At 36.9% G+C, this 27,047-nt stretch overlaps 1 protein-coding gene across 4 annotated transcripts in view; it reads left to right on the top strand.

Annotated features, from left to right (window-relative positions):
• FBXL20 (F-box and leucine rich repeat protein 20) overlaps nucleotides 1–27,047 on the top strand; it is a 105,372-nt gene that overhangs the window by 49,787 nt on the left and 28,538 nt on the right. For 3 of the 4 annotated variants that reach the window (XM_070773392.1, XM_019981240.2, XM_070773394.1), the window contains exons 2-6: nucleotides 5,532–5,593; nucleotides 22,215–22,269; nucleotides 25,164–25,238; nucleotides 26,411–26,505; nucleotides 26,978–27,046. In XM_070773392.1, coding sequence (XP_070629493.1) covers nucleotides 5,532–5,593; nucleotides 22,215–22,269; nucleotides 25,164–25,238; nucleotides 26,411–26,505; nucleotides 26,978–27,046 — 356 coding nt within the window. The other variant, XM_070773393.1, reaches the window with a different exon arrangement.

The raw sequence follows: 27,047 nt of genomic DNA, 5'->3' as shown, positions 1-27,047 counted from the left end.
AGTGATGGTCTGACGGCTTTGTACATTTACTAAAAATCATTGCAGTGTACACTGAAAACCAGTGAATTTTATGCTATGTGAATTATGCCCTAATAAAGCTGCTAAAATTTCTGTATACAGATGAAATACCATACTGGTGAAAACTTTGCAATTATTACAAATTTTTTTTAAGGAAGGGGATAATAAGTTGAGTATCCAAACTTTTTTCTTCATGTGTTTTACTTGTTATATTTTATAATATTACTGTTATATTTTGTAATATTATTCAGTCTGTTGCTGAAATAAATTCATGTTATTTGCACGTTATTTGATGAATTTAGAGTAACATTCAATTTATTAAATTTCTTTTTCCCTCCCCTCCTCTCATCTCCCTTCCCAACCATATCCCTCCGTTTCCTTTGTCTCCCTTCCCCTCCCCTCCACCACCGAGATAGATATGAAGTGAACAAAGCATGGAGGTCTGCTGTGAATTTACAGTCAGAAAATATTTCCTGATCTGTTTAGTAAAAATGACATTCATTGGTTCAGGAATTTATAGGCATTGTGTTGTTCACTGACTGTACTGTGGTGAACTAAACGGACAAGGCCCCCTTCGTCATTATATCAGAGCTTACAGTCTTATATATTGGACACCATACCAGCCCAGGGTGCTTTGGGATTTTATCTGAGAAGGGAACAGTCACATCCAGTTAGGATGATTGGAAAAGGTTTCATGACACAGATAACATGTCCAGTGGGCGTTAATCGATTTCTATTGACAGAATAGGCAAGTTTGGTTGCACGGGTGCTCTTGAGAAGATAACATGAACAAAAAGCACAGAGCCTGTTTGAAGAGAAGTATGTGGTCCTTCGTTCTTATTTTAGTTCTGTTTTCCTTCTCTTGGTCATACTGTAATTGCTATCTGTAATTAAAAGTTACTGCGATTTATAAAATGTACCATTATTTTATGTATCACACACAAAAAAGCTTTTGATTTTGATTGTAAAATGATTCCTAAATTCAGAAACTTTAAAATGTGAAAAAAGAATCTTAAAAATTTTTAATTGTGGAAAAATATATATAAAAATTGCCACCCTGTACTTTTTAAAGTGTACAATACATTCAGTATTGTGCAACTGAATTAAATGACTTAAATACTATAGGAGTTTATTTTTCTCTTATATGTAAGTCCAGAAGTATGGTGTCTCTGTAGTCATCTGCAGGCTTTTTCTAGTTTTCTGCTTATCTCTAAACTGTAGTCTTCAGCTTCATGATACAAGATGGAGTTCAGTCATCCTGACCACATTTCAAACAGCATAATTGAGGAAGGAGTAAAGAAGGGGCACACCCTCTCTCATTAAGGACACTCCAAGCCCCCTGATACTGTACACATCACTTTTTCTTATATCCCATTGGCCAGAATGTAATGGGAAATAAAGTCTTCTTTCCACACAGCCATGTGTTAGCTAAAATATGGGAGTTCTGTTACTCTAGACGTGTAGAAAGGATATTGGGGGATACTAGTAATCTGTGCCAAAATGCATATTAAACTTTTATTTCCTCTATAATGCTTGAATAATATAGGTCAGACCTTTTGATTTCTGGGTTTTGGAGTTGTTAGCTATACTTTACTTTAATCAGCAGGGGTCACTGTTGAGAAAGTGTTTCTTTTCCTATTTCCTTTATTAAACCCAGTTGCCATTTCCCACTCAGATCCTGGATTTAAAACCTCTTGAATTGGTTTCCTGTGTCTTTGTTGTGTGCTGAGCATTTAAATTCATTGTTTTAGTAAACTAATTCCCAAAGTTTGCCAAAGATTTCAAAACTGATCAGGAAAGCTAAAATAATAGCCAAAAAATGCTTCTTCATACTATTCAGGAGCTCTTTGTTATAATTACAGTTTATAAAAAGTAGTTTCACAATTAATATTTCTTAACTAGGTAATTTATAGAAAAACAATTACAGTTTTATACAAAGCAGTAATAAATGTTAATGTATGACAAACCAAATCACTTAGATTTTTTAAAACCTGGATATATAAGAATGCCCTATCCCTATATACAAGGGATATATTTATATCCCTTATATAAATATATAAGAATGTCCCTCCCTGTAACAGGAGGGCTGTTACAGTGTCTGTTTAGGGGATGATGTCCTATCTTGAAACAAATAATTGAGAGAGAATATTATAGTTGCCCTCATGTTCCCCCACCACCCCCATACCCACATCCTTGTAATTGTTTGCAGACAGATTATTAAAATATGTAATTATATATCCCTGATGACTCAGACGGTGAAGAATTTGCCTGCAGTGCAGGAGATGTAGGTTCAGTCCCTGAGTCTAGAAGATCGTCTGGAGAAGGGAATGGCAACCCTCTCCAATATTCTTGCCTGGAGAATTCTATGGACAGCAGAGTGTGGTGGCTGTAGTCCATGGGGTCACAAAGAGTTGGACATGATTGAGCAACTAACACTGTATATCCGCACATTAATATGAAATGAGATAACTAAGAATGTCAGATGTTTGAACAGTGACTTCTCTAAAACAATAATACCTAAAACCTTCACAAATTTTTCTAATTAATTATATCCTTGGTCTAATTGGTTTTGACATCTTTATATGTTGTATGAGAAATCTAGAGTTTGGATTCAGCTGAAATAGTAAGATGTCTAAAACATTCTGTTGCTTCTGTGAAGTATTTACTTTATAAACAGTATCATGAACTAGAGTGGAAGCCATTTGAATTTTCTAGAAAACATCTAAAATTAATGTGTGTCTACCTCTAGGATTATTTTCTAAGTTCCATTGCTGTGTCACTTTAAATAATAAAATATTCTGACTCTGTGTTAGAACTATGATTTCATAAGTTCTGGGGTCCTCAATCCTTTTTTTCTGGTCCATTGATTCTCAGACTTCAGGAAGCATCAGTATCACCTGGAGGGCTTGTTAAAGTACAGGTTGCCTCTCTTTTCCCTCCACCACATCTGGCACCCTGTTTCTGATGCTGTAGATCTGGGGTACAACCCAAGAACTTGCATTTCTAACAAGGTCCTGTGTGATGCTGATGCAGTTATTTGACCACAGTTTGTGAACCATTGATCTTTCTCTACTTGGAGTAGGTTCCCAGGTACTCCCAGAACACTATTCCTTTTCTTCTTTACTTTTTCATATACCTCATGTTGATATAGACACAACAGCGTTTGGCCTATTTAGGCTGAAGAAGTGAAGTGAAAGTCACTCAGTCGTGTCCGACTCTTTGCGACCCCATGGAGTATATAGTCCATGGAATTCTCCCAGCCAGAATAGTGGAGTGGGTAGCCGTTCCCTTCTCCAGGGGATCTTCCCGACCCAGGAATCAAACTGGGGTCTCCTGCAATGCAGGCAGATTCTTTACCAACTGAGCTACTAGGGAAGCCCATTTAGGCTAACTTAGGGGGAAAATTTTTTGATTTTTGTTCCTTTTTTTAAAAAAAATCTAGAGTTGTACAAGTTGTGTGAACAATACCTAGCAGATTTATATTTTTTATCAGTTTAATTATTGTCTATATTCAAGTGAGCAGAAAGTGCCTTGCTGGGTATTCAATTAAATACTTTGAATATACAAGATAAAGAGTTCAGCATTTCTACTATAAAAGCGATTATCTTTTATATTTTCTGGATTTGAGTTGGGCATAGTCTGTTATATTGGGTGCTTTAGTGATATTTTATACTTAAAAATTTAATTTTTTCCAAAGATCTCAAGCTTAAGATACATGTTGTATGCTAAGAAGTCCCCCAGGCAGGTGTCAACTTTTGATACATTTAGCTGTCTTTGCAAGATATTGTTATTTATGTCATCAACCCTAGATTATTCAGGGTACACTTTATAACTCCTTCATGCATTCTTTCCCGTAAGTGTACCTAGAGAAGAATGATGATGGAACTTCCCTAGCAGTGCACTGGTTAAGACTCCATGCTTCCACTGCAGGGGGCGTATGTTGGATCCCTGCTGGGGGAAACTAAAATCCTGCATGGTGTGGCCAAAAAAAAATGAATAATCATAATAGTCAAGAGTCTTAGAAAATTAGAAACTGTGAAATTTGCGATTTGTTTAGGAGGAAGTGTGATGACTTCATTTTGAAAGACTGTTTTACCAAAAAGGAGTATGATTTTTTTCTTAGTAACTTCCATTAATGGATAGAGATTTTAGGGAAGCAGATTTTTCTTTGATGTCAGGTAATTTCCTAAAGCATGTGATTGTCAGTCAGTAGCTTTATTATAACATAGTGTGTTTGCTACACTGAAACTTAGTAGATGATCCAGCTTTCCATCAGCAACTCTGTAGCTTCTTTAAAATTCCTTTTTTCTCCAGCTTTTTTTTTCATTTCCTATAATCTTACAGAGATCTGTATCGTCTTTTACTTCAACTATAATTTTAACGTATTTCTAGCTTATCTCCTTGATGCCAGCCCAAATTTAGTATTTGCTTATTTCCGTGTTCCTCATTGTAGAGGAGGAACCCCTTAAGTACAGAGCTAATATCTTACTATCTTTGTATTTAATTGCCTAGAAAGGTGCCTAATACTTACAAGATGTTCAGTAAATGTTCACTGTGTGAAGTCAAGAGGCATCTATGTGATACTTAATAGCAGGGACTGAAATACTCCTCAGTTTCAGTGACATGTGTGTTGTCTTTCCTGACTTTTTATTGGATATATAGGTATTTTATTTTTAATGTAGCTTACTAGACAAGCTTATAGTGGAAGAAATTGTGGGTCTGTTTAAAAATACCCATTGTGAGTTATTTCATTAATTTGAGTGATCCTTTGTGCATCCAGAATGCATATGGTTGTGGTTATGAAGCACTATTAATTTTCTGCATGATTCATAAAACTTGAAGGAGAATGTTCCCTATCCTAGGTTTCTGAACAACTCCATGAACAAATAAATATGAGTTAGATCTGAAAAATAACCTTGCCTTAAGGTTTTTCAAATGGTCACTCTGTACTGATACAATTTTAAGCAAGTAAATTTTTTGTACCTCGGTTTCCTTATATGTAAAATGAAGATTAAGTGTCATAAGAAGATTTGATACATTAATACATGAAAAAGACTAAAAATAGCACCTGGCACATAATATCATCCTTCTGGCTGCTATTAGTTAATTTTTCTCTAAAGATAAAGATAGAGAGCAAATTAAATGTCTCAGACATTTTTTAGCCTAAGGAGTTTCTGAAAATATGACTTTGGTTTATAACATCCATTGTGGTTATTCTCTTTTCTCCTAAGAGGATTACCTCTAAACTGTTGAAGTGAAGTCGCTCAGTCGTGTCCAACTCTTTGCAACCCCGTGGACTGTAGCCTACAAGGCTCCTCGGTCCAGGCAAGAGAACTGGCTTGAGTTGCCATTTCCTTCTCCAGGGGATCTTCCCTACCCAGGGATCGAACCCGGGTCTCCCACATTGTAGGCAGATGCTTTACCGTCTGAGCTACCAGGTGGTAGTCTAAACTATTGAGTTAAACATAATAAAATGTTAAGTAGCACTTGACACAATGATTTTGTTTTTGCAGATGTTCTCAAATAGCGATGAAGCTGTAATCAATAAAAAACTTCCCAAAGAACTCCTATTACGGTAAGTCTAACTTTATGATGGTTTTTTTGTTTTGTATCACATTTGCCTGTTTAAAATAATCTTAAGAGTTTTTGCTCATTTTTGTGTATCTTTAGGATCTGGATTATCTGAATTTTAAAATTTATTGATGCCTTTATTAAACAGTCTTATCCTAGGAATTACGGCCTTTTAAAAAGTTGCTTGAAACTTTCCTCTATTACACTCGGGATTTTATTAGAATAGCATGACTGAAAAAAGCACATTGTCTTTGCAAAATGTTAGAAGTTACTGTGTTCAGGGGCATCTTCTTGGTCATAGCTGGTACTGCTGTCTAGCCCATAACGAGTCCCTACTTCAGGATGAAAAATATCTCGCTCTAGTGCTGGTAAAGAGTATTTCTGGCATTCCTAAGTATTTGCATGCTGAGTCCTCCACTAGATTGCAAGATCCTTGGAAGCAGGGATTAAATCCTAGGACTTAAACTTTGAAAATGCTAAGGAAAAAAAAAAAAAAAAACTGAATTCAACTTGAAATGGATTTTTTCCATGAAAGTAAAACATACATATGAGCTGATTGACTATAGTTGAAAAAACATCCTAGACTACCAGAGCCATTGGAAAATGCACTCTGAATATCTTTGAGTATGCCATAAATTTCAGTGAAATTTTAGCTATCTTAAAGAAGAATGTATTTAAATAAGGTTATGTTCTTCATTGTTCCCATAAACTGAGTACGTTAGGTTACGTTCTTCATTGTTACCATAAACTGAGTACGTTAGGTTATGTTCTTCATTGTTCCCATAAACTGAGTACTTTAGGTTATGTGTTCTTCATTGTTACCATAAACTGAGTACGTTAGGTTATGTTCTTCATTGTTACCATAAACTGAGTACGTTAAGACACACTTATTTTTAATATTGGGCTTCCCAGGTAGTGCTCCCTGCCAATGCAGGAGACTCAAGAGACGCAGGTTCGATCCTTGGTTTGGGAAGATCCCCTGGAGTGGGAAATGGCAACCCACTCTAGTACTCTTGCCTGGAAAATTCCATGGACAGAGGAGCCTAGCAGGCTACAATCCATGGGGCAGCAAAGGGTCGGCTATGACTGAGCAATCATGCTGTTATCATACTGTGTTTATGTTTTTATATTTTATTAGAGTTTTTCTGTTTTTGTCATGAAACTCAGATTCCTTACAGTGGTCTATGAGACCTCTCATGTTGTGACAGGGGAATAATATGATCTGGTTTATATTTTTAAAGCATTAGCCTGGGTACTGTGTGCCAGCCAGATTGGGAGATTGGAGTGGAAAGCAATAAGAAGGCTATTAAAGAAATATAGGCAAGAAATGAGGGTGACACGGATAACATCTTCTGTAATTCTTTACACTGCACCATTGCCTGCCCTGGCCCTTTCTAACTTTAGACACCGTTTCTCATTCCCCTCCCACTCCCTCCCCTCTTTTCCTTTTTTAGATATAATTGACATATAATCTATTAGTTTCAGGTATATAACATAATGATTTGATATTTGTATATATTGCAAAATGGCGGTCCAGTGGCTAAGACTCCATGCTTCCACTGCTGAGGGTACAGGTTCAATCCTGGTTGGGAATTAAGATCCTGGATCCCACATGGTGCAGCAAAAAAACAATAATAATATATGCAGCAAAAAATAATATATTGCAAAATTATCACCACAGTAAATCTAGTTAATATCCATCACAACCCATAGTTAAAAATTTGTTGAGTTTTTTGTTGTTACTGTTTTAGCTTCTTTTAGAAGCTTGTGCTTCTTCCAGCTCAGCATTTCTCATGATGTACTCTGCATATAAGTTAAATAAGCAGGGTGACAATATACAGCCTTCACGTACTCCTTATCCTATTTGGAACCAGTCTGCTGTTTCATGTCCAGTTCTAACTGTTGCTTCCTGACCTGCACATAGGTCTCTCAAGAGGCAGGTCAGGTGGTCTGGTATTCCCATCTCTTTGAGAATTTTCCACAGTTTATTGTGATCCACACAGTCAAAGGCTTTGGCATAGTCAATAAAGCAGAAATAGATGTTTTACTGGAACTCTCTTGCTTTTTCAGTGATCCAGCAGATGTTGGCAATTTAATCTCTATTCCTCTGCCTTTTCTAAAACCAGCTTGAACATCTGGAAGTTCACGGTTCACGTATTGCTGAAGATTGCTGAGATTATATGGTAGATCTATCTTTACTTAAGAATCTCATACTGTTTTCTGTAACGTCTGGACCAATTTACATTCCCACCAACTGTGTATGAGGGTTCTCTTTTCTCCACATCCTCACCAACACTTGTTATTTCTTATCTTCTTGATAATAGCCATAGGGGAGTGTTAATATCTCACTGTGGTTTTGATTTAGTCACTGTTTTGCCTTTGCTCTGTTAACTGTTGATGAACTGTAAGGCCTATAGTTGCTAAAACAGATAGTACTGGGGGGAAGACTGGATAAAGAGGAATTCCTATATCAACCAGTTTTTGTTACCACAAACAACTCCTGAATCTCAGTGGCTTTTTCTTACCATTACCTGAAGCTATGGGTTGACTGATTTGTCTTTCAGGCAATGGGTCAACTTTTTGTTTAAACCAATTAAGCCAAATAGAAAATTTTGTGATATCTTTGAAATTACACTAAACAGGGAGCCAGTTAGTTAGTGTAAATATTAATGAATTCTGTCCAGGGCATTTGTAATTTTTTTGAAATTCATTAAATGTAATATTTCCTTAGGAAACTTAAATAGCCTGATAAATATCTTGTGGGAGATACGTTAAGCCTATGTACTGTTACTCGTTTTTGTCCACTAATTTTAGCCTCCATTGATGTTACCTGAAACAGTTACTATTGTTATGTTTGCCATGGTTTTATATTTTCATAATTCTTCCTGTATTTATTAATTAGAATTCCACTGTAAGGAAGACCCTTCACATCTGTTATGTTTATTTATTCAGTTATTTATAATGGTATAGACTTCTGGATATGTGTTTTATTTTATGAGTTATATTGTTACTGTCATTACTTATTGGTCAGATTTTTTGTGTGGCTTCTAAATTTGTGGGTGTGTGTATTTGGAATTTCATACCATGTCTGTGTATTAGCTGTTTTAAAAAATACAGTTTAATAAGTAGCATAGACTGTTTGGCTTGGTTAGCTTTTTAAGTTACATATTACATTATTTGGTGCAACATGTATCAGTCTACAAGGGGAAAACTTGTGTTGCTAGGGCCAAATTCAGTGCCACAGCCAATTTACCAATGAATTAAGGAAGTGTTCTTGTTTTTTCTTAGCTGTAGTTTACTTTAACTTAGTGATTTTCCTCCTTTCCTTTTGAAACAAAGTTTATTAGTAATGCTCCAGCAGGCTGGAATCCACTGCTTGCATAATGTGAAATTCAGTTAGCAGAATTGACAGTACTTCCTTTCAGAGCAGAACCATGTGCATATCTTTAGGAGTACCTCTTGAAAAATGAATGTCAGTGTTTATAAGACAGAGACTCTTCTGTTTTCCAAGAGCTAATGTAAAGTGACTTGTTTCTCAAGATTCCTTCTGAGAATGATATTGATAACTTTAAAAATAACAGGAGTCGTAAGTAAGACTGTTTGAACCCACACATGCCCTTTTAGCTATGAAACAGAATGAAGTTTCAGAATGAGGATTATCATTATTTACAAGAATCTGAAACTTTTTTCATTAATTTTTCAACTCTTGGGGTGTTGACTCATAATTATCATGTAATATGTTATGTGTATATATGAGTTGGTAGATGAATTTTCTGAAGTTAGATGGAAAGAATGAATTGGCTGGAGTTGTTTGTCTAAATAATCATGCTGTATTGGGTCCCCTGGAGTACTCCTAAGTTTGATGATTTTCTGGGAGGACTCAAGGCTCAGCATATAGTCATACTTAGAGCTATGACTTATTACAGGGAAAAGATACAAAGCAGAGTCCGCCCGTATGTCTGTCCAATGTATTGTACTCTTTTCCTCCTAGTAAATAAAACTTCACTTGTTTCACTTAAAAAAAAAAAAAAGGCTGAATGGAGTGAAATAGGAAACCAGGTTTTGCCTTTAAGAGTCCTTTCCCAGTGGAGTCACACAGGGTGTGCTTAATTCCTCCAAAAATAAGTTACAACAAAAAAGTAAAATGTCTACCAGGGAAGCTTATCAGGGAATAGTGGGAAACCTCTGCAATCCAAATTCTCAAATGCCATCCAAGATGCAGCAGTGCAAGCAACATTTGAAGGGCCTTTCTAATAAGGATAGGCCTGCTATGTGAACTCTTTTCTGTATACATGCTGTCTTATTATATTCTATTCCAGGAAGCTTACAACACTGATAATATCTAGTATTTTCATTCACTTTAATTGCCAGGAGTTCAGGGTGGATAGGGGAGTGTGTTTTCTTACTTTTAAGGGCATAATGGTTAGAAACATCAGCTCTGAAATCTCAACACCTGCGTTTTGTCATTTACTAGCTGTAAACTGAAGATTTTAGTACCTACCTTTTAGGAAAGTACTAAAATCCTCCCTCGTGACTTAGTGGTAAGGACTTCGCCTGCCAGTGCAGGAGAGGCAGGTTCAATCCCCTGGATTGAGAAGATCCCCTGGGGAAAGAAATGGCGAGTTACAGTCCATGGAGTCTTGAAAGATTTGGACACGACTTGGCAACTAAACAACAAACAAGGATCCAAAGGGTTGATAAATATGAAGTTCTTACTAGAAAGAGTGCCCAGCACATAGGAAGTGCAATAAAGTGTCATGTATATTACTGTTAATTCTATTTTTTACTCGTAGACCATAAAAAGATGTGACTAGATACTCAGACTACCAAAAGTGATCATCTCTTACCTTTAAGATGCATTGGCAGATGTTCCTGAATCAAAGAACAGAAAAACAATATTGCTCTTACTGACCATTTCATTTTCTAGTCTTCTCAATTATCCAGAACAAATCAGAGAAACAGAAAGCAAGCTGGAAGATCAAATGTGCATTTTACTTAAAGGATACATGCCAGCCATTTCTCAGTTCCCATTTACTCTTTATTTTTTTCGTTAAACACGGTTAACACAAATTCAATTATGAATATCAGTAAATATGGGATCAGAAGAGTTATGTTGATAGAGGGTCCACTGAGTTTATTATTAGCAATCTGACAATAAGAGAGAATATATAAAAACTAATTTTAAAAGCAAACTTTTCTGGTGGTTCACTGTTTAGAGCTCTGAGCTTCCAGTTCAAGGGGCATCCGGTTGGAGAACTGAGATTCTGTGTGCTGCACAGTGTGGCTTAAAAAAGGAAAGAAAACAAGAAAGAAAAAAAAAGAAAACCAACAAAAACAAACATGTAGGATTGAGAAGAGTAGTGGTTCCCAGATGAGAAAGGGTGGTGGGAAAGGTATAAAGGGGGTCAACTGTATGGTGAATTAATAGAAAGTAAATTTTGGGTGGTGAGCATGTTGTAGGGTATACAGAAGTAGAAATACAGTGTTCTACACATGAGACTTATACAGTGTTATAAATCAGAGTTACATCAATTAAAAATAGTAACATTCAAAAATATTACAGTACAGGGTTGTTTATTTAATGAAGAGAAGTTTTTTTAGTGACTTAGTTACTCGTGAGGATTTCACTGAATAGAATGATAATTGATGTTCTTTATGAAAGCCACGAGATATCAAAAATAATTAAATTATGTCCCCTTAAACCTTTTGGGGGGCAGGGGTTCAGGTGATACATTTTGTTTCATACTGATTTTTTTTTTTTTTTTCATACTGATTTTTAACACAGTAATTTTTAACACAGTTACATATATGACTCTTTATAAACATAAGCATATGTTTAGGCTGTTTTTTCCCATACCATGTATGTATGATGCATTTTCATTTGAGTTTGCTACTGCAATTTCCTTGGTGAGAGAATAAAAGATGTATGTTTTTATTCTACATTAGCAGAATGCTGAAGTTCAGTAATGAGGCCTCATTCTTGTCCTTTGTAGTCCTTCAGCTTTCTTTCTTTCTTTTAAAGGATTTGCTTCTGTAGAGCAGTTTTAGGTTTACAGTGACATGAGAGGAAGGTACAGAGGTTTCTCACGTGCCCCTTCACACATGCAGGCCTCCACCCCCATTATCAACATAACCCACCAGAATGTTTTTTGTTTATTTGTTTGTTTGCCAAAGATGAACCTATATTAACACCTTCAGCTCAGTTCAGTCGCTCAGTCGTGTCCGACTCTTTGCAACCCCATGAATCGCAGCACGCCAGGCCTCCCTGTCCATCACCAACTCCCGGAGTTCACTCAGACTCATCCTTCGAGTCAGTGATGCCATCCAGCCATCTCATCCTCTCTCGTCCCCTTCTCCTCCTGCCCTCAATCCCTCCCAGCATCAGAGTCTTTTCCAATGAGTCAACTCTTCGCATGAGGTGGCCAGAGTACTGGAGTTTCAGCTTCAGCATCATTCCCTCCAAAAAAATCCCTGGGCTGATCTCCTTCAGAATGGACTGGTTGGATCTCCTTGCAGTCCAAGGGACTCTCAAGAGTCTTCTCCAACACCACAGTTCAAAAGCATCAATTCTTCGGCGCTCAGCCTTCTTCACAGTCCAACTCTCACATCCATACATGACCACAGGAAAAACCATAGCCTTGACTAGACGAACCTTTGTTGGCAAAGTAATGTCTCTGCTTTTGAATATGCTATCTAGGTTGGTCATAACTTTCCTTCCAAGGAGTAAGCATCTTTTAATTTCATGGCTGCAGTCACCATCTGCAGTGATTTTGGAGCCCAAAAAAATAAAGTCTGACACTGTTCCCACTGTTTCCCCATCTATTTCCCATGAAGTGATGGGACCGGATGCTATGATCTTCATTTTCTGAATGTTGAGCTTTAAGCCAACTTTTTCACTCTCCACTTTCACCTTCATCAAGAGGCTTTTTAGTTCCTCTTCACTTTCTGCCATAAGGGTGGTATCATCTGCATATCTGATGTTATTGATATTTCTCCCAGCAATCTTGATTCCAGCTTGTGTTTCTTCCAGTCCAGCGTTTCTCATGATGTACTCTGCATATAAGTTAAATAAGCAGAGTGACAATATACAGCCTTGATGTACTCCTTATTCTATTTGGAACCAGTCTGTTGTTCCATGTCCAGTTCTAACAGTTGCTTCCTGACCTGCGTACATATTTCTCAAGAGGCAGGTCAGGTGGTCTGGTATTCCCATCTCTTTCAGAATTTTCCACAGTTTATTGTGATCCACACAGTCAAAGGCTTTGGCATAGTCAGTAAAGCAGAAATAGATGTTTTTCTGGAACTCTCTTGCTTTTTCCATGATCCAGCGGATGTTGGCAATTTGATCTCTGGTTCCTCTGCCTTTTCTAAAACCAGCTTGAACATCAGGAAGTTCACAGTTCACATATTGCTGAAGCCTGGCTTGGAGAATTTTGAGCATTACTTTACTAGTGTGTGAGATGAGTGCAATTGTGTGGTAGTTTGAACATTCTTTGGCATTGCCTTTCTTTAGGATTGGAATGAAAACTGACCTTTTCCAGTCCTGTGGCCACTGCTGAGTTTTCCAGATTTGCTGGCATATTGAGTACAGCACTTTCACAGCATCATCTTTCAGGATTTGAACTAGCTGAACTGGAATTCCATCACCTCCACTAGCTTTGTTCGTAGTGATGCTTCCTAAGGCCCACTTGACTTCACATTCCAGGATGTCTGGCTCTAGGTCAGTGATCACACCATCGTGATTATCTGGGTCATGAAGATCTTTTTTGTACAGTTCTTCTGTGTATTCTTGCCACCGCTTCTTAATATCTTCTGCTTCTGTTAGGTCCATACCATTTTGAGCCCATCTTTGCATGAAATGTTCCCTTGGTGTCTCTGATTTTCTTCAAGAGATCTCTAGTCTTTCCCATTCTGTTGTTTTCCTCTATTTCTTTGCATTGATTGCTGAGGAAGGCTTTCTTATCTCTTCTTGCTATTCTTTGGAACTCTGCATTCAGATGCTTATATCTTTCCTTTTCTCCTTTGCTTTTCGCTTCTCTTCTTTTCACAGCTATTTGTAAGGTCTCCCCAGACAGCCATTTTGCTTTTTTGCATTTCTTTTCCATGGTGATGGTCTTGATCCCTGTCTCCTGTACAATGTCACAAACCTCATTCCATAGTTCATCAGGCACTCTATCTATCAGATCTAGGCCCTTAAATCTATTTCTCACTTCCACTGTATAATCATAAGGGATTTGATTTAGGTCATACCTGAATGGTCTAGTGGTTTTCCCTACTTTCTTCACCTTATAATTATCTTAAGTCTGTAGTTTACCTTAAGGTTCACTCTTGGTGTTGTAGATTTTATGAGGTGAAGTGAAGTCGTTCAGTCATGTCTGACTCCTTGTGACCCCATGGACTGTAGCCTACCAGGCTCCTCCGTCCTTGGGATTTTCCAGGCAGGAGTACTGGAGTGGGTTGCCATTTCCTTCTCCATAGATTTTATGGGTTTGTACAAATGTGTAATAACATATCCATCATTACAATATCATACATAGTGTTTTTACTGCTGTAAAAATCCTTTCTGCTCTGCCTGTTTATCTCTCTCACTTTTCATCCCTTGTTGTTGTTCAGTCACTCAGTCGCGTCCAACTCTTTGCAACTCCATGGACTGCAGCCTGGCTTCCCTGTCCTTCACCATCACCCGGAGCTTGCTCAAACTCATTGAGTCGGTGATGCCGTCCAGCCATTTCGTCCTCTCTCGTCCCCTTCTCCTCCTGCCTTCAGTCTTTCCCAGCACCAGGGTCTTATCCCAGGCGACCACTTATTTTTTGATCTCCATAGTTTTGCGTTTTCTGGAATATTACATAGTTGGAATTTCCTTAAACCTTACTATAGTGGGAGACATGCAGTGTACCAATCATTATGTTGGATATAGAAATAAACAGGACTTTTTGTCCTCAAGAAACTCAGTGGGTAGTAGAAAAGACTGACAGGAAAATAATCAATATAAAGGTATAGTGGAGGTTTCCCTAGAGCAAAGCTCACGTGTAGGACATTGCAGCCAACCCTAGAGAGTTCAGAAGATGCTTCCAAGGAAACGAGACCTGAGCTGAGTCATAAAGGGTTAAGTAGTGATTAACTGGATGTTGCAGGAGAGTAAGGAGGAAGAGCATTTCAGATGAGATTATTGTTTCCTCTTTGTGGACAGAGGCAAAGGGTTTTTGATTCAGGCATGCTACAAGATTTGAAGCTCAGGCTCTTTTGCATAATACATAGTATTGTAGTTTAGGACTTTTTCCCCCTAAGGCTTGTCTGGCAAACAAACTCTTCTTTGTGATATTGTTTATATTGGAGAATTCACGAACTTTGCATATACAGTCCGTTAATAAATTGGATGCTGCCTGTCTCAAACTTCATCTCTTGCCTGGTTTGCATGTTTCTTCATAATTGCCCTTTTTTTTTGGCTGTGCCATGTGGCATGCGGGATCTTAGTTCTCCAACCAGGGATGGAACCTTTGCCCCCTGCAGTGGAAGCAAGTCCTAACCACTGGACCACCAGGGAGGTCCTGCCATTTGCTGTTTTAATATTTCCAAGCCTAACACTCCGTTGCCTGGAGGAACTACAACAGCAGTAACAAAATAGTCTTGGGGAGTGAATTGCCTGTTTTATTTTAGTTCTCTTAGAGACTTCAGCTCTTGCTTGGCTCCACATTTTCTTAGCCAGTAACAATTCTCCACTCTTGCCTTGTTGTCTTGGTGAGAGTTGCTCAGTCGTGTCCGACTCTTTGTGACCCCATGGACTACACAGTCCATGGAATTCTCCAGGCTAAAATACTGGAGTGGGGAGCCGTTCCGTTCTCCAGGGGATCTTCCCAACCCAGGGATTGAACGCAGGTCTCTCACATTGCAGGCACATTCTTTAGCAGCTGAGCCAGGAGGAAGCCCTGATGTCTTGGTAGTGATGGACTATTAATAAGATACGTATTAGGCTCATTGCCTTTGTGTAGGTTATTTATGTATGTGGACACAACGCTGTTTGTCTTTTGAGACTGAGAGCCACTTGACTATGTGAACATACTGTTTTTTTTCAAGTCTTTTTTGTCTTCCTATCATTACACATCCTAGTACATGAACTCCCAGCAGGCTCAGCTTGATATTGTGGGGCCAGTTTTTAATAGCCCTAAAATCATGACTCTGTCAAGATTGGGGCCATCTTGAGGACAAAGGAGCATGAGTATCCTAGGAATATAACCCTAGAAGAAAACATTATTTGGAAAATAATCTTTATCTCTTTGTTTCCTGAAGTTTGTGTTTTCTGTGTGTTAATTGTATTATTGTTCAAGGCTTGGGTGCAGGAGTTAGCTTGCAGAATACAGGATGACCCAATTAGATATATATAGCTGATACTAAGCCAGTGGTTATTGTTTGTATTTTTATTTCTTGCCACTCCTTTGAGTTTTAACATATTTTTTACTTCTTTTTTTCCTCTTTGTGTTTTTAGATTATTTTAAACTTACTGAAAAGATTCAGAAGTAGTTCAAAGAAATTCCATAAAACTTTTACTTGGATTCCTCAAATGTTAACCTTTGACTGTACTTACATTATTTTTTCTTAACTATTTGGGTTAAGTTGCAAACCAGACTTTTTACCCAAGACTTCAGTGTGAATTTTCTAAAATCAAAGACTTTCTCATTTATAAACACAGTACAGTAATTGAAATTACTGTAATTTCTAAATACACGTTGATGTGATACTATTATGTAGTCTATAGACCTTATCCCTATTTTACTAGTTATCCTATGCATGATCCTGTTCTTTGTGTTCTTTGTAGTACAAGGCAAGAAATCTTTCTGATTCAAGTTGCAGTCCAAGATCACAGGTTGCATTTACTTCTCACTTCTCTTCATCTGGTTTCAATTTTGAAGAGGCCTTCAGTCTTTCTTTGTCTTTTGTAGCCATTGGCAGTTTTGAAGATTCTTTACAGAATGTCCTTCATGAGTAAATTCAGTTGTCACAGTTTTGTAGGAATACCACAGAAGCTAGGTAGTATTCTTATTGTTCATGTGCTGTGCCGTGCTAATCACTGCAGTCATGGCCTACTCTTTGTGACCCTATGGAATGCAGCCCGCCAGGCTCCTCTGTCCATGGGATTCTCCAGGCAAGAATGCTGAAGTGCATTGCCCTGCCCTCCTCCAGGGGATCTTCCTGGCCCAGGGATCGAGCCCACATCTCTTATGTCTCCTGCATTGGCAGGTGGGTTCTTTACCACTAGCACCATCTGGGAGGCTCCCTCATTGTTGGTATCATAAGCATAAGATGTCTGTTTGTCCCATTACTGTTGATGTTAACTTAGATCATCAGGTTAAGGTGGTATCTGCCAGATTTCTCCACTGTAATGTTACCATTTTCCCCCTTATCATTAGTAAGTGTCCTGTGGTGAAATACTTTGAGACTATGTGAATATCTTGTTTTCTCATCAAACATTAACTCAGTCAGTTAAAGTTTTTGTTTCTTCCTTGAAACAGTTATTACTGTTGTGGTTACCAAATGGTGATTCTCTAATTCCATCTTTACTTCTACATTTTACTAGTTGGAATTCTCTGAAGAAGAGTTTTCCCTTCTATCCCGTTTTTTCCTTTCTTTAGTAACATCAATATATACTCATGAATTCCTATTTTATTCAGTGTGTGGTAATCGCATTTGTTTTCTGCTCAAAATGTTGCAAATTTAGCCAGTGGGAGTCCCTTAGGGTTATATTCTATGTTCTTTGAATATGTCCCATCATTCTTTGAATATATCCTTGTTTTTTGGCACAAGATACTCTAGGATCTTCTTGTACTTTTCCTGACCCAGTCCTGGAATCAGACATTTTTGCAAGGAGCACAGGGATGATTTTGAGTGGAGAATGGTATTTAGAAACTAAGATCTCTACCCTACCTATGTTTATTGCTACTGGACATCATTGCTTGTAGATCTTCTCATTAGATGGAGCTAAGAAATACATGTTTGGAGGTGGGTAGTGCATGAACACATCTTTATGCAATTTTATATCTGTATCTATATATAGATGAATAGATAAATTAAACATGACAATTCTCTTATATAACCAGTTTATACTAACAGCTCCAATCCTAGTCTAATACCTTAAGGCTCATTTTAGCTCTCCTTTCCATATTTATGGGTGTAATACGACTCTTCTTCTCTAAGGGAGAAATATGACTCTGTCTACAATATAATTACTTATTTACTCAATCTTAGATTGCACATGAAATAACCCATTACACTCTGAGGAATCTAATTAGAGTTCATTATTTATAGTTTTTTGTTATGAGTTCGTTTGTTTTTGGTCTTTTTCCTGGTGATATACAGAAAATACAGAGTTCAAAAGTTACATTGGTTTTCTTTTTTTACATTATTCGTTTAAAATGTTTTAGTTCATTTTATTCATCTCTGTGTATTCAGTTTGGAGTTTTACTGAATGTATTCATTTGTTTATTTTTAGCAGATAGGTAACTTGGCTGTCCCCAGCCTACAAACTTTGTGTCCCATGTTGTGGGTGGCCCCTGAAATGCAAGTTCAGTTCTTCTAAATTTAGCAGCTTGGAGTGTTTCCACCACTCACAGTAGTCAGAGGTCTCTTGGGGGTTTGGACGGAATTTGTGCTCCCTCACATCATTCTAACTTTCTTTCTCTGCTCACTTCCTGTTGCCTATGGTTGCTCCAGACTCTGCTCTTGATTCCCCTTCACAGGTTTCTATGCAAGTTCTAAGAGCCCCAAGTACAACCTGTCCTCAGAATAAAACCCATGAAAAAAAAAACAAAATACCTGCAGAGTCGCTTGTTGTTCCCTTTTCCCCTTTAATAACTGCCTGCATTTGTTCATCTCTGTTGCCTTCAGATGGTTGTTTTTATGTTCACAATTTGATGTTGTATCTAGAAAGTTAGTCCAGTGGAAACTTACTCAGCCATGACCAGAAGTAGAACCGAATTTTATTTCTGAGTTTATAAAACAAACATGATCAGAGACCAGATAGATCTGTCCAACAGGAGATCTGTCCCTCCTTTCTGCCCCATCCCCATCCTTCTTTTTGAATCTTAAAAATGAGTTCTGACTGAAGAATGATTCTTGACTTTGACTTCTTTTGAGTATTAGATCTCAAACTCAGGCAGATGCCATCTTTGACGTTCATTTTTTGTTAGTGGGTATGGATTAACCAAAAAAATTCCTCTTCATCTAGAGATTTGAATTTGTAAATTAATGAAAAGGCTTTGCTGTTATTCACTGTTGTCATCTCTCTACCCTGGTGTATTTCAGTCCATGATCAACAGGTTAAAAACATGAAGGTGTAGTTGTCTGCAGTTTGCTTTAAAAATATCTGAATTGCACATCTTTTATAAATGTTTTTGAAAATCATAAATTATCACCTTTATATAATATTCATAAGAATCACCTGGAGAAATTGTTTTTTTTTTCTGCAGATATCTGGGCTCCACACTCAGAAATTCTACCTTCTCTAGGACCATGCACATCTTTTTTTTTCATATGGCAATAACATCTACTTATAATTAGACCCTAACTTCTTCCGCATTATATTTCAGAAACCTAGCCAAAGTCTTTTTGCTTGAATGGGGAAGATGAGGCCTACTTTACCTAAACTTGGGTGGCCTAAAGCTAGGCCAGTTTTTCAACAATCTCTTGATAAAAGATGGGGAAAGACTTATTGAACCAGTCAAGCAGGATGCTTCAATAGTAACAGACCTTTCATTCGCCCTCAGTTTTCTTATCTCTTTGATCGTAACCATTCTGGTTACGGATAATAGGTATCCTCAAGAAGGAGTTGTGTAAAGGGTTGCAGTGTAAAGTACCAAGCCTGAAGATGATGAAAAGCAGTATAATGTAGTTTTACTGTTCTTGCCTGTCATATGAAAAGAGTAGTATTGTTTCACCTTGACTTATCCTACAAATGCATACTTAAAATTATATTGATTTTTTTTTAGTTTAAATTAATGTTAACCATATTTAGAAGGATAAATGCTCTCTGTGAGCCTCCTCTTCACCATCCTCACCAACTGGCCTCTCCCCTCCTCCAGCACCCAGTCACTGTAACTGAAACTCTAGCAGCTTATCCCATCAGTCCATATATTTGGGTTTCTAAAGGTAATTGTCTCTCCTTATCTCCTAGGATAAGTAGAAGTCAGAAGTTACTAAATAATAGCAGACATTTAGACAGACTGTGGGATGGTTGAAATTTAAGCACAGAGGCTTATCACATCCATCTTAGGCTTCCCTGATAGCTCAGTTGGTTAAAGGATGTGCCTGCAATGCAGGAGACCTGGGTTCTATCCCTGGGTTGGGAAGATCCCCTAGAGAAGGGAAAGGCTGAGAATTCCATGGGGTCACAAAGAGTCGGAGATGACTGAGCGACTTTACTTTCAAGTACAGAAGCTTATCACATCTATCTTACTAGGAGTCCAAATCAGGACTGGAAAGCCCAAACTAGTATTGCCACAGAGGGGCACAGAGACTGTATTTGTCTTCTTTCTCTCTTTAATGTAGCATAATGTCAAACCCAGGTGAAAAGCCAACTCAAGGGAATTTTGACATTAGAACCCCAGATAGTACATTCTAAGAATGGAATTATGATTGTTGGGATATGTGCTTCAGAGAGTCTCCTAGGTCTACATTTGACCTCTAACCTGAGGTTTCATGTCTGTCTATTATGCTTTATTTTGTGGAGAACCTTTCTGTTGAAAGGTTACTAAACCTAGTCTAACGAGGATCCGTTATCTAAAATTTCTCTCCTGTGTCCCTGCCATGTATAACATTATATTTATGCAAATTACTTAGGGATTACTGGTGATTTGGCAGAAATGGGATCTTGAGGAAGCTCCACAAAAACGATAGTATATAGTGGATGACAGGGAAAAGCAGCAGCATTAAGCAGTGTAGGAAGGTTTGTTGCATTAGGTAAACTTACTGTTTTAGGAATTGAGGTACCTAGATTCATAGTGTATGTATTTATTTGGGAATGGTGTTTGTAATCAGTATTTAGAAAGATGGAAATTTTATTTTATTAAAGAGAGCCATCAGGGTTGTAGCAGGGTCACCTCAAGGGATCAAGAAAGGTGTTCACACTTTCCATCTATGGACAGATGTAGAAAATATGGTATATGTATACATTGGAATATTATTCAGCTTTTAAAAAGGTAGTTCAGATACATTCAACAGCATGGATGAACCTTGAAGACATGAAATAAGAAGCCTGTAACAAAAAGGCAGATACTATATGATTCCATTCATATGAAGTATGTGGAGTAGTTAAATTCATAGAGAAACAAAGCAGAGTGGTGGTTGCCAGGAGCTGGGGAAAGGGAAGTGAGGAGTCACTGTTCACTGTGTATAGAGTTTCAGTTTGGGAAAATGAGAAAGTTCTTGAGATGGCTAGTGTTGGTGGTGCTTGTGCAGCAGTGTGAATGTACTTCATACTATTGAACTGTACATTTAAAAGTGGTTAGCTGGTAAGTTTCATGTTATGTATATTACCTAAACTTAAAAATAGTTTTAAAAAACTTTATTTACAAAATATACATAACTTTTCTGTCTGATGTAATTATTAACTCAGTTTATTCCAAGTTCTAAAATGTGATTGACAGCCTCTAATCACCAAATAGTTTGTTCTGTTACAGTAACTTGGAACAGAAAGTGTAGCCTTCATCTCCAGATTGATGCTTCTTGACCTCCATTTCGTAACACTCCAGTATCTCCAGCTATTTCAAGGAATATCATCTTTATTTATTTTTATTTTATTTTATTTTTTAACTTTACAATATTGTATTAATTTTGCCATATATCAAAATGAATCCGCCACAGGTATAAAGTACATGCTATACTGTACCTTTTGCCACGTGCAGAAGAGCTTCACTTGTTATTGAGATCAAAATGCCCTTTAAAGGTATTCATGGGTAAGGAGACCTTGAAGCTCAAGTGACCCATTCACTTTATTGCCAGAATGCTCTGACCTGTTTTTATGGGTGGCTTATGGTATAGAGAGTTATCGTTCTTTAGGCAAGTTAATTATTTCAAGTAATAATGCTTCAATAATATTAAACTCTCTAAGAGAGTCTCTACAATACTACTAAACTGCCTAAGAAAAAATTTAGGTGGTGTTTCCTGACATTGATGTGTTAAATGAGTTTTACAATTTCCCAAATTGGAATTAAATACATAGAGATTTAACATTTTATATTTGCTAATTTTTAGGTGTTGCCAATACTTTATTTTTTTCCCTTCATAACTGTAAAATTCTTTATAAAGATAACTCTCCCCTAGCCTCTTTCTTTTGATAATCATGGTGTGGAAATTGTTTTTTTACTTTAAAGAAAAAATGTATTGGAAATATTTTATCATGCCTTAATGTGAATGATTGAACTTGTACTTACACATAACATTATCAGGTAAAAGATGACTTTTTCCCGTATGTTTTATATGGGTTGTATAAATTGCTTCAGCTTTTTGTGTGATTATTTAAAGGACTTCTGTCTTTTCCTGCATGTGTTAACATAACCAATTATTTATAGGCAAAAATCAAGAGAAACTCCTTTGTCATATAATGTATAGTAAAGTTTTTCTCCATCTCTTTTTAGGATATTTTCTTTTCTGGATGTTGTTACCTTGTGTCGCTGTGCTCAGGTCTCCAGGGTAAGAGTGGCTGACATGATTAGAAGAGGATTCCTTGCTGACATTAATGATAATCAGCTTCTGTAGCAGACGAACCATTTCCTTCAGATGGTAGTTGTGTGTTATGTTTCCAAGGATGTTGTTGCACCCATGGCATACCTAAACCCATGTTAATTCTGCAGTGGAATTCTACTATATATATTGTTGCTAACTTTAGTTTTTTGAAACTCTTGACTATTTCTATAATACGTGCAGAGGAAGCATCTTCAAGGAAAAAGCATATTAAACGTGCAAAGTAAAAAGATTAGACTTTACTTGGAACTGTAATAATACAGTGTTTCATTATGTTTTCCTACTTCATTTTATGTATATACATGGAAAGCTTTTGATATCTCCTGGTATTTTTTTCTCAAAAGGTTATAACTAGAATTTAATTTTTAAGAAATTACCGCACAAACCAAATTCCTTTCTCAAAGTCAGTTTCTGCATTACTCTTACTTACAAACTTTTGACAACTGACATGACTGTGACAAAACAGTGAAATATCATAATCCTATTGTTGCCAGTAATACTAAGAATAGAGTCTCTGCTGTGGGAAAATTATATTATGAACCATTCCTAGTCTCTTTTGTAATATATATATATAATATTTAATAACATGAGTGAATACATATTTTTACCACCTTTTTATAAAATAGACAATGGCTTTTTGATTGTTCAACAAATATTTATTGAGAACCTTACTATGTGCCAGGTATAGTTGTAGGTGCTGAATATGTAATATGGTTGATTATATCAGAGTATTTATCTTTGTAAAGACAGGTTTTCCTTAAAGTTTCCAACACTGATTTCCTCAGGAAAAAAAAAAAGCACAAAACTTAGCATAGAAAATTCATGTTATCTTGCTAACGTTAATATAATTTCTACATCCTAAAAGCCATACTGAAACTGTATCAGCTATTTAGGAAACAGGCAGTCATATTTTGATGATTTCTATTCATGACATTTCTGTTCCTGGTGCCTGAGTCGTTGCTCTAGTCATAGCTGGTACAAATGAGTTGGGGTTTCTTTTCTGTCTACATTTGAAGCTGAGGTCATCACTGAGAAACAAAATGCCCAGACTGGTGTCTAAACCTGTTCAGTAGCAGAGTCTCATCTCAAGAGTGTTGATTTGAGTGAGTTTTAGTTGTTGTTTTCATGTTCAGGTTCTTCTTCCTTCTTAATGTGTTTTAACTTAAAAGGAAGCACAATGCCAGTCTTTGTTAAATCTGTACAGTTGGTTCATCAGTAGTTAGCCTGTTACTCTCTGCACTTGAAGTATTTTGTTAATGTGCTTTTAAAAAAAAAACTCTGGAGAGAAACCTGTCATTCCTAATTTTAGTCTCAGTTTAGCATGTTTCCTGCTTGCTGGAAAAAGTAGTGTGAGGAAATGAGAAATATCAAGCCAAACCAGAGGTATATTTAGCCTATGAATCTAGTGAACACATGATCTTTACAAGTTCTTGTCTTCCATGGAGCCATTTAAGAACCCATTGGGGGCGTCCCTCGTGGATCAGTGATAAAGAATCCGCCTGCCAGTGCAGGAGACATGGGTTTGATCCCTGATCCAGGAAGAGCCCACATGCCACAGAACAACTAAGCCTGTGCACCACAACTGCTGAGCCTGTGCTCTAGAGCCCGGGAAGCACAACTATTGAATCCTGTATGCCCTAGAGCCTGTACTCTGCAACAGGAGAAGCCACCACAATGAGAAGCCCGCACACTGCAACTTAAAAGTAGCCCCTGCTTGCAGCAACTAGGGAAAAGCCCACACAGCAACGAACACCCAGCACAGCTAATGAAAGACAGATAAAATGTTTTAAAAGAAGAAAGGAGGAAAAAAAAATTAGAAAAATATGAAGCTACAAGATGAAACGTAACATTGAAATCCTAAGAGAACCTTAAAGATTTCTAGAATAATAACTTTGTTTTCTCCTATACCCCTGGCATATGTCTTGCTGGTTGTATGACAGTTACCTGGGACTTAAAAGTGTGCCTGCAGTTTCCTTTTTACAATTTCAGTGTTTCGAATCTGTGTTTTGAATTGTTGTAAAAGGAGATGATATTCTCAGTTTATGAATTAACAGGATTAAGACTTTGCATACACTTTAAATTTAATAAGGAAAACTTTTAAAGGCTTTCTGATTAAAATACAATGCAGAATGATCCATAGCAAGTTAACACTGTAGAGTCATTTTTCACCTTATCCTGAAAAGTTGAAAAGCCTTCTTGCCTCTCTTTAGCTAATTAAAGAAATGTATTACCATTGAACTGAGTTGAAAGGAAAGATAACCAATTGGAAAACATGCCTGAGTGAGCTCGTTGGTAATGAGGAAAGCATTAAAGTCTCTGTCACGTATATAGAGAAATGATAGTGTCTTTTGTAAATCCCAGGTCACAGTTTCAGATCCAAACAAGTGATGCTATGGATTAGCATATTTTTATCAAACATGATATATGTATTGAACACAGTACATTCAGAGTCCATCTTCTTTTTTTGGTTTCTTCCTCACCTTGTTCCTGGAGTAACAGACTTGCTTTTCACCAATTGGATCGTCTCATTTTGAAATCAGAAATTCCAGTTAGAAAACAGTCTATGACTATGGTACTTATTACAACCTGTCCTTTCCCCAGCCCCCTAATGTAAGATCTTTCACAGCTGCTAATTTCTGTACCCACTCATTTATGAGATAATCTACTTAGAGAATAAAACATGAATCAGAAATGAGACTCACCTTTTGGGAGTTAATGATGGGTGTGCTGAGACATTTTTTTGGACAATTTCAATCATTATTAGGTTGATTTTTGAACTTGAACTTCACTGGCTTTTTCCCTTCATTTCAGCTTCTCATTTTGTGTCTTTTTCTTCAAAATAGGCCTGGAATGTTCTAGCTTTGGATGGCAGTAACTGGCAGCGAATTGACCTGTTTGATTTCCAGAGGGATATTGAGGTATAATTATGTGGTGTGTGGCCCCATTTCTCTTGTTAGAATGTAATTACAGCATGGAACAAATTAGCCTCAGCTATATAAATCTCCTTTCCCTGGAGAGAGAAACCATTAATTTCAGTGCATCTGAATTTCATGAGAGCCTGCAGTGTTCCCCAAGAACTTGATCAGCTTTTGAGAATAAGCAAAATTATTTTACTGAAATAATAGTAAATTATTTATTACTAAGTTTTTGTTTTTATTTTTGTTGTAGAAATATGGACCTGTGTTTGCTCTTTTTAGGAAGTCTTTTTATATCTGTTTATGGAAAAATAAGTGGAGTTAAGAACTTACTGAGGCATAATATTTGCATAAATTCTTCTTGATGAGCATTTTGGGTTCTAGGAGAGCCTACAGATAAGTTTTTCTTTCATTCTCCAGAAAAATGTATTGGATTACTTTTGCTGTGGAAAGATTTTTTTTTTTCCCTTCTCATTTCTCTCTCATATTTCAGCCTTAGTATTGCCTGTTTTCTCAAATGGAGAATGGCTTAAGCTTATGTTATTTTAACCTGAATTTTAACTCTGTGGTCCTTGGTTCTCTCATCTGGAGAGTGCAAATCATAGCTTCCTCACTGTGTTACAAGGATTAAGTAAGATTTAGGTTTAGATTTTTTTCAACTGGGTTGGGTTTTGGTTTTTGTTTTTGTTTTTAACATATTAATGGAGCTTAGTTGTCTTGAGGATTCATGTAAGAAGTTTAAGAAACCTTACATGAACTTTCCATTATCTTCAGAAAGTATCATCAACATGGTGGGTTTTTGTTTTTCCCAATTCTTTTTATCTTCATGGATGTAAATGTGTAAAGCAACATAACCCACAAAATCATTCAGCAAGCTTTTGTTAAGTGTTCATTGAGTCTCTGCTGTATTTAGAGTGCTATAGTAAATGTACCGAAACAATAATACAGTGACATAAAAGAACTACAGAGCACCATTTCCTCAAATACAAAGTATCTTAAAGATGAACAAAATAAATAACAATGTAGAGTTTAGGCATATTTTAAATAGACCAAGAAAGCTGATTTGATTTAATTAGGTTGTTTAAACGAGTTAGAAGCATTTTAATAATGAGAATATGTTCTTTTCAAGACTCGGTGGCTTATCTTTTTGTATACCTATCTTCTCTTTTTTACAGGGCCGGGTAGTGGAGAATATTTCAAAAAGGTGTGGGGGCTTTTTACGAAAGTTAAGTCTTCGTGGGTGTCTTGGAGTAGGAGACAATGCTTTAAGGTAAAAACATAACTACCCATTAACTGATCTTACTGAAGTAAAGAACAACATGAGACACAGCAGCATCTCACCCAGAAAAGGCTGGGATAGTTTTCATATTCTTAAGCTGTTCTGAACCCAGATACACATTCATTGCTTATCATACCAGTATCCAGTAGTGGGATGTGTGGTTTTGGGAATAAAACAAGAACATGTGCTCCCCCACAAAAACCAGCTTCCCCATATTATAAATGGTTCATTTGGAGCCTTGAGTAAAGTTTGTCTGTTTAATTCAAGCTCGGATAATTTTAACTTTGGTTGACAAAAAGATTGATGTTTAAAAGTTTATGGTTGAAAATTAATTTATTCGTAACTTAATGACTTTTTGTACTAATATCCAGGTTTGCCGTTTTGTATCTTCTATTATTTTTTTAATGCTGAGAATTGTGCACATTTTGCCTCAGACCCTTTACTTTGTTTCTTTCCTATAAAGAACCTTTGCACAAAACTGTAGGAACATTGAAGTGCTGAATCTCAATGGGTGTACAAAGACTACAGATGCG

The sequence above is a fragment of the Bos indicus genome, chromosome 19, assembly GCF_029378745.1.
Source record: "Bos indicus isolate NIAB-ARS_2022 breed Sahiwal x Tharparkar chromosome 19, NIAB-ARS_B.indTharparkar_mat_pri_1.0, whole genome shotgun sequence".
NCBI lineage: Eukaryota > Metazoa > Chordata > Mammalia > Artiodactyla > Bovidae > Bos > Bos indicus.
The sequence above is the reverse complement of the archived record's forward strand: the minus strand, read 5'-3'. Positions and strand labels throughout refer to the sequence as shown.